This window comes from Peromyscus californicus, unplaced genomic scaffold (assembly GCF_007827085.1).
Source record: "Peromyscus californicus insignis strain IS unplaced genomic scaffold, ASM782708v3 Scaffold_6__1_contigs__length_162567912, whole genome shotgun sequence".
NCBI classification, from domain to species: domain Eukaryota; kingdom Metazoa; phylum Chordata; class Mammalia; order Rodentia; family Cricetidae; genus Peromyscus; species Peromyscus californicus.
In genome coordinates, this window is record NW_026294584.1 from 114,837,131 (window position 1) to 114,845,459 (window position 8,329).

An 8,329-nucleotide genomic window follows, 5' to 3' on the forward strand; every position below is an offset into this window, starting at 1 on the left:
GAGAGAAAACAAGAATTGATGCCCGGAATTTTGGGCCAAGTTTCTGCCCAGCAAAGCAGACATTCTGTTGACCGGCCCACAGCACGAAGCTGTCTGTAGTGGTTTGGATAAGAATGATCACCATAGGTTCAGACATCTGAATACTTGGTCTCCTGTTTGGGGAGGGAGGTATGTCACTGGGGATGGACTTGAGGTTTCAAAAGACTGTTCCCTGGGCAGTCTCTGCCTCCTGCTTGTGGTTCGAGCTCTGAGCTCTCGGCTGTTCCTGCCTTTACTCTGCAATCATGGACTCTGACCCTCTGCAACTGGAAGTCTAATTAAAAGCTTTCTTCTTGCTTTTGTTTGTTTGTTTGTTTTTTGTTGCTTTTTTTTTTTTTTTGATTTTGAGTTTTTTGTTTTGTTTTGTTTTTCAAGACTGCGTTTCTTTGTGTAGCCTTGGCTGTCCTGGTAGACCAGGTTGGCCTGGAACTCAGAGATCCTCCTGCCTCTGCCTCCCAAGTACTGGGATTAAAGGCGTGAGCCACTGTCACCCTGCTAATGCTGTCTTTGAAAAACAAAACAAAACAAATGGAAGGACCTGGGGAGAAGGCTGCGACTGTACGCTGCTTGTCAAGCTAGGCAGGTTCAGATCCTCAGCACTTATGTAAAACGCCGGAAACCGAGTGAGGAAGGCAGCCAACATCAATGGCAGACATTCCTAGGCAAACAAAGAAGCCTGTACACATGGATACACACATGGCGCAAATTACACACCTGTACTTTTAGTGCTTACCCTGGTGGTCATCTTGTCTCTGCCATTTGGCTTTCAGTTCAGGAAAAAATGTTCAGATGACTACATCTGATTTCACTTGGGTAGAGGAATGGAGCAATCCAGGCCACACAGGCAAGGGGGGTGTCAGGAAGATGGAAAGGTTGCTGTGTATAGTCTCACAGACTGTCTGTGTGTGACCTCATCTGGGCTTAATGTCGTATTGAGTGCACGGCAAATCGAGACGTGCAGTAAAGGTATGAGATGCTGGGTAAGGGTGACATACACAACAGTGTATACAGACTGGATGGCTCATCCGAGCTGACCCATGAGAGTAGATACTGTGAAGACCAAAAGGCCACCTTTTATTTTTTTAGGTATGTTCTATACGTGATTCTCAGAGCAATAAGGCAGCAGGAAGCTACTTAGGGACAATGGCTTCAGTGCACAAGAGAAGACTCACTAGGTGTAAGGAAGAAACCTGATTCAGTGCCCAAAGCAGCGGAGCCAGCCTCACCTGCTCCTGAGAAGCCTGGTGATCAGACAGGTGACTGATGGTAACGCCCGCTGTATCTCAGAATGTCCAGGAATAAAAGGTGGGTGTCATGTTTAAAAAATGACAGTGAAATCTTGCACTGTGTCAGACCACAGGAAGAGGCTCAAATGCAGCAGGAAGCATTTCACAAGGCAACCAACCACAGGCAAGCTGGCCATGAACACAGCCTTCAGGCAGGCTGCACAGCAACCAAACTCTGGGGTCCCCACACTGAGGTGCACCTCCCCGACAGGCTACCCAAGTTCATCTCCTTGTGTCCACTCTGAGTGGGTGAAAATACGGAGTGTTATCTGGGACAGCTGGAATCACAGGGAAGATGGCTGTATCCATCATAGCTTCAAACCCAAAGACATATGGGGAAAAAAAGAAAGCAGTAGAATTCTGTTTGATTTGAAAATACGCTACATCTTTTGTAAAGGAGTATAGGGTCCTTCTCCAGGAAGCCACCTGCCCTGGACCATTGCCTCTGGATCAAATTTGCTTGATGGGCACAATGAGGAAGAAGAGAGATAGCAGGAAGGGGATGCCACTTGCCTGACACTACACTGTGTTGATATATTTTTTTTTCCATGTGAAGGACAGTGACACAGTTCTACACACTGTCTGATCACCTTCCATCTATCTACCTCCTGATGTAACAGAAATGCACTGGCCCTCTGGTTGGAGAATCTGCAGTTCACAGGAACACAGCCTCTAAGCCATGTCTGACCCTCGGAGGCCTGTGGCCTTGCCTTTCCGGGTCCATAACCTTTCCAAAATTCTTTAGGTTACCATAACATTGAGCTGTCCTGCAATGGTGTTAGAAAATTAAATGTCACAAATCTCCCAAGTTATGAAAATCATATCTCACAGGTCTAGAATACCAAACTTTAGCTGGGCACTGTGCTACACACCTATAAGCTCCGCACTTTGGGGGAGAAAGAAGAATCAGAAGCTCAAGGCCAACCTAGACTACACAAGAAGCTGTCTCAAAAACAAACAAACAAACAAAACCCAACAAAATAGAACATTTAAGATACAAGAGTAAGTGAGTTAGTTATTGGCGATTGTCTGAAAATAAAACGCAACAAACAAAACCCACAAAGCTAACTGACTCCTCCATCAGTTGGTCAAGTATGGAGTCTTTTCAAGAACTCTTTACTTTGATTTTACAAAGCCTGTTCCAGTAAACTATCTACTTTGCCTGTTTTAAACCTAAGTACATTGACATGTTAGGAATTATGCTGATGGGTTATTTTGAATGTCAGGCGAGCGATGGTATAGAAACGGTGATTGGGATGGAAGGGAAGAGAAGAGAGAAACAGTGCTCTCCCCCGCCTCCCCGTTTTGTCCTCTGACTTCCAATGTCAAGCAAACTACCCGAGTCTTCCATCATACAGGCCTTGCTCAGCAGGCAGGTATACCAGAAGTCCCAGCGCAGATACTAACTTTCCGAGTCAGGGGGTGGCAGCTGTCTCCCACTTGGCCCATAGGTGTGCAGATCCGTATGCTCTTCACCCAGATACTGACAGCACAGCACATGCCTCCTCCACACTGGGAGTCCTTGTCGCAAGCCTGGAACGAAATAAACCAACAGATAAATATAGACAGTGGGAAAGGCTCAGGCTGGGGAATTCTAAAATTAGCAGGGAAAATCCTCTTTAACTATCCAAACGCCCAGCCAGTAAAGTACTTGCCACCCAAGCACGAGGACACGAGTTCAATCCTCGGAGCCCACAGGTAAAGCCAGACATGGTGGCTCACGCTTGCAATCCCACCTCTGGGAAGATGGAGGCAGGCCGATCCTCGGGGCTTGGTGGCCAACCAGTGTAGCCAAAATAGGGCATTCTAAGCCATGTGAGAAACCATGTCTCAAAAAATAAGGTGGATAGCACCTGAGGACAACATCTGTGCTTAATGTCTGCCCATACTGTGTGAACACCTCACCCAGCATGTATCCTAATGCAGTGATTTTAATAAAACAGAACCATAAGCTCCATTTGCTTGTATACACCTACAATCAACATTGATTAGAATGTTTCCACAGACTGAAGAGCTCCTGTATGATGAAACCCAGGATTAAGAAGGAAAAGAGGAGGGGGAAGAGCACTTTGGCTTTCTTCTGGTGCTTTATGGCTAAAATTGAAGGAGTCTATGCTAGCCCTGTGCTATACACGGCCATTTGGAACTACACAAATCAAATCACAAGATTTTATGACTACTAGCTGCTGAATGTAGGGAGCCTAGTTTTAAAAAAGAGATGGAAATAGTCTCTAAATTGGGCATGAAGTGCTGCAGACCTGTAAAGGCACCAATGTAACATTTAGAAGTGCTCATTTTCCCTTTCAAACATTTGCCCTGTGCTTTGTGAGACTGGATGCTTCCTGCATGGGCACCCTGATTTTCACCATTTCCTCTTTCAAAATATAAACTGTCCAAGGGTGGGAAGGGACAGACCAAGACTTTTGCCCCTTCACACTAGTCTTTCATGTGAATGACACACAGAAAGGAGCTGACTGGCTTCGGAGCAGCAGATGTGTACATGGGAAACTAGCCACAAAGGTCCAGCGGGTGAGGACAGGCACAGGACAGCACAGATACAACCAGTAGCAGTAACTCCTCAAAGTACACCCCCCCCACCCCCACACCCCGCATACACAAACTACAAGTCTATACAGCGGAAGAATCAACATGGAGGACTTGCCATGCAGCTCTAGCTATATGAAGCCCACGTTTATTTGCATGAAAATGTATCTTAAGAACTGTAGCCCTTTCTTAGAGCCAACAACAACAAAAAAGGGATGCTTTGCTTTAGCAATGTGTAGCAGTCCATTTGTTGTTCAAAATAAGTAGAGGCTTAAAACCACAACTTTAACTTTGGGTGGCTTTTCTTCTTCTTTTGCTATAGGATGATGTTTAAACATTCCCACCTTTTAATTTTTGTCTGGACACCAGAAATCATGCAAACATGACCATCATAGCCCTGAAATGTTAGGTCTACTCAACAATCTTCTGCAATATGGTTTTAATACATCTATATGGAGATATCAAGTTCAAAGACTGTGCTTGTGTGTGTGGAGTAAAAACTTAAGGTGGGTGTTTCAACCAGTGTTTTAACAGATGTACAAGACTCTAACTTCTAAAGCCCCAGCAGCTCTTTCTAAGACCATAAAAAAGCCAGACCAAAATCTTTTAAAATTCAATCAATCACTTAGATGTTTATCACCCTGTATACACTATATCTAGATAAATAACTGACTTTTTCATTTGAATCCAGATGGTTTCTGCCAGGGGAACCTAACTTCACTTTACTGTTGTGTTGCTTTAGAGAAAAATTTTTCCAATACTCTTTTCATAACATTGAATTAACAACAAAAAAACCCCCCAAGAGTCCACATGACTGTACCACCAATTCTCCCCACCCCCGAATCCCACCAGCATATAAACATGAAATGAGATAAAATTTCATTTCATAACAAAAAGCTTCAGTTGTTGGAAATTTACAGAGAATTGCATAAGTTTATATCTTTTTAATTAGACAGCTGTTTCCTAGTACTCTTTATTCTTCTTAACCCATTGCAGAGCCGTGCAAACAGTGTCCTCCTGTGAATGGAACAAAACCCACTTGCACTGCCCAGGAACCTTGGGGCTTAGAGGATTAGGAAACACTTAGAATGAACCAGCAGGGGAAGGAGGGAAAACCCACCCAATCATGTTTCCATTCGCATGTGTTACAAAGACACTGTAGAGACTTTTGTTCACGCACACCAACTGGCTATGGTTGAAGCTATGTAAGTGGTTTTAAGAATCTCTGCTCTAATAAGTACCACAAGGCATAAAACCAAATATCTAAGGGACATAACTCAATGCTGTCATAGCCCCAGAGCTTTCAGAATGCAATCTGTACCCTAGGAAACAGAGAGAACATCAATCTTCATTTATTCAACACGATGGCCCTTCTTTTAAATGACATGTTATTTTATTGCCTGTATGTCATCGTTCCAAACACATCTATATTAAAATCCAATAACGCACTCTTACATATTAAAAGTGATTTAGATAAATAGATCCACTGAAAAAATATGCTTGCAACTTTTTTTTTTCTTTTAAGGAGTGAAACAACAGCCAACAGACAGCCAACAGCCAAGGTTCTGCTGGGCTGTGAAAACAGACTTCTGAAATGTTGTGCTGTGAACTCATTCTTTAGATAGACAAAAAGAAAACTCAGAGAGTTGAAGAAACGGGCTATTTCTAAACGTGATGGAGATGCTCTCTGTGAGTCTAAACAATGTCTAATGACAGCCTGCTCCATCGCCAAGCCCTGGGAGTGAGGTATCAGGAATCAGACTTGACAATGTATGTAAGGAGAACTTCACGATGAAGAAGGGGGAAAAATAAAAAAATAACATAAAAATAAAAGAGCAGCTGCCCCAGAACCCAGTAAGAAGAGCCCACAGTTGCTTTCCAAAGCTCACACATGGCTACGGGCCCAAGGGACTTCACAGGGTAAGCCCACCCGGGAGCTGTGGAATTTGAGGTGTATGTCTTGCTCTTTTGCAATTCAAGGAAGGGCGGTCAGATTTTGGGGTGAGGGTTTCCACCCCCTGGAAAAGAACTTTCTCACTGGGGAAGAAACTTCTTTGAGCTACTAAATAGAACAGCAGATCAAACGCAAGGAGTGCGGGAGGGAGAGGTAGGGAAGGCGCTCCTGAGGCAGTTTAATTCCACGGTGCGCCTTACTGTCCCCTGCCTTGGGAGCAAGACACGTTCCCAAGGGCCCAAAGGACGATCCAGGAGAATGTCACACAGGACACACCCTTCCCGGTGCCTACACACCCCGGGCCTGGTGTCCCCGGGGCGATCCGGGAGCGACAGGTGCGCGGGCAGCTTACCCCGGTGATGACCGCGGCATCCCCGGCGGGCGGCGTGAGCAGCAGCGGCAGCAGCAGGAGTAGCAGTAGCGGGGCACAGCGCGGGGCCCCCATGGCGCCCCGGGGACACGGTGGCGGTTGGGGCACGCGATCGGGGACGTTGGGGACGCGTGGCCGGGCTGCTCTGCCGAGCCGCGAGCCTGGCGGCAGTTATAAAGGCGAGCCCCGCGGTGACTCACGCCCGGTAGCACGCGGGGGGCACGGCGCGGGCACACACACCCCGCGCCCCACGCGCACACGCGCACGTGCCCCGCGCCCCCACGCGCACAGGCGCCACGCGGGCAGAGCCCCCCGCGGGGCGCCGCCAGCCCTAGTCAGCCTTCCTGTTGCTTTTGTAGTCTCAGAAACCCTCCTCCTTCGCTGTCCTGCTTTCCAGAGCTCCACGTGCTCAGCCCCCACACTCTTGGAGGCACATCATTTGCTATACAGATGTGCAGAGGGTGCCCACGACGTGCCGGGCGCGGCGGACACAACTGTCCTGTATTCGTACACATTTGTTCAGCATGTCTACAAGGGGCGCTCCGTGCGTGCCAGGTACTGCCACCGTCTCTGTCTGTCCTGCGGTGGCACAACTTAGAGAGGACCCACCACAACCAATAAAACAAAGGTGTAGTAAAGGGGAAAAACAAAACACCACGCACACCCCAAATCCCCATCCCTTGCGAAGTGGAGGGCCTCGGCTGCCCCTCCAGCTGTGGGAGCCTCATTTACTTTTTTGAAATGACTTCCCCTGGTGCCCACATCTGTTCCTGACCCTCTCCGCCCTGATTTCCCTCACGTGCGTTCCCTCCCCTCGGCAGCTTCCAGCCAGCTTCAGGCAGAACAGGACGCTGCCAAGGGGAAAAAGGGAACTCCCAGCATGTTCTGCCAGCCTGAGGCCCTGGGAAGGCGGCTCTCTCCCAGTTCTCTTCTCCAACCCAGGAAACTCTAGGTCTTTGGTTCAGGTCAAGAACTAATGTGTATCTGCTGGAGTCTAGTCAATCCATGAGACACGACAACTATGCCCTCTCTGTGTTCCTCTGTGGTGCCAATAATCCCATCTTACTTGCTTCTACAAGGGTGATCGAATTGACTTGTTCTGGCCAGGGAGTGGTGGTGCATCCCTATCATCCCAGTACTCGGGAGGCAGAGGCAGGTGGATCTCTGTGAGTTCAAGGCCAGACTGACTGGTCTATAAAGCGAGTTCCAGGACAGCAAGAACTGTTATACAGAGAAACCCTGTCCCAAAAAACAAAAACAACAAAAAATTGTTCCGAGTTTGAGGGGAGCCCACCTTACTCCCGGAGGACTTGGGATCTCAGACTTTCCCATGTCCCTTAGGACCACAGACTGCTGAAAGGCAGATGGGCCTTTTCAGCCTCTTTAATCAATACAGTAAGGAGAGCTGGGCCAGTTACTTTCAGACTGCGGGCTCCCCCATGCCAAAGCATTCAGACGAAATGTAGAGGGGGAAAAAAAACTGAACAAAGGGCCAGGGAATTATTTGAATGTTAAACAGCTGGGTATTTCAAACCTCAGATCTTTGGCTGAGTTTTAAAGCCTTTTGTACCCATGTTTTCGAGTTCAAGAAGCATCCTGAGACCGAACACAAACGGGATCAAACTCATTTTTAACTTTGAGAAAACTGTTAAAAGTGGATTCACAGTAAAATAAGTGGAAACAGTAGCAAGTGACAGACTGGTGGAAAGTTTCCTTTTCCAGTCTCCACGCCAACCACGGCATGGGAGTGCAGCCCAGGGGGAAATGTAAAAACCAGTCAACGCGGACTTTAACATTCCTGCCACTTTTTTTTCCCCCTTGAATGGCCGATTTCATATTTGTTATTACTGAATGCCAACTGGGTATTCCCTCCTTCTCCAAGCATAGAAACCAGGCCATGTCTACACAGGGAAATGCTAGCCTTCCATTGTGACTGGCTTCTTGCAGGCCTGTTTGCAAAAGCCATCTTCTAAGACTGTTAGATCAAGGTTGGAAGCACTTCAAAATAGGTTGGTTTGGGGCTCTTGGTTTCCTGTGCTGAGGTTGGAACCAAGGGCACAGACACCCTGGGCAAGCCCTCTACCACAAGGCTACACCCTGAACCTCTTTGGAGACCTTTTTAACGGTTTTAATACT

The 8,329-nt window shown here is 47.2% G+C and overlaps 1 protein-coding gene across 1 annotated transcript; it reads right to left on the bottom strand.

Moving 5' to 3' along the window:
- Positions 1 to 434: 434 nt before the first annotated feature.
- On the bottom strand, positions 435 to 6,512 carry Prok2 (prokineticin 2). The gene is made up of 2 exons (XM_052720699.1): positions 6,176 to 6,512; positions 435 to 2,858 (listed from the first exon to the last, which is right to left on the bottom strand). Exons 1-2 carry the CDS (start codon positions 6,266 to 6,268, stop codon positions 2,691 to 2,693), a joined length of 261 nt encoding a protein of 86 aa, XP_052576659.1. The 5' UTR covers positions 6,269 to 6,512; the 3' UTR covers positions 435 to 2,690.
- Between the last annotated feature and the right edge of the window lie 1,817 nt (positions 6,513 to 8,329).

What these genes read in the sequence shown, in the direction of transcription:
- Prok2 (XM_052720699.1), bottom strand. Translation starts at nt 6,268, where the DNA reads ATGGGGGCCCCGCGCTGTGCCCCGCTACTGCTACTCCTGCTGCTGCCG. An exon ending in ATGCCGCGGTCATCACCGGG is followed by an intron (nt 2,859 to 6,175) that starts GTAAGCTGCCCG and finishes ATTTCGTTCCAG; the next exon opens with GCTTGCGACAAGGACTCCCA.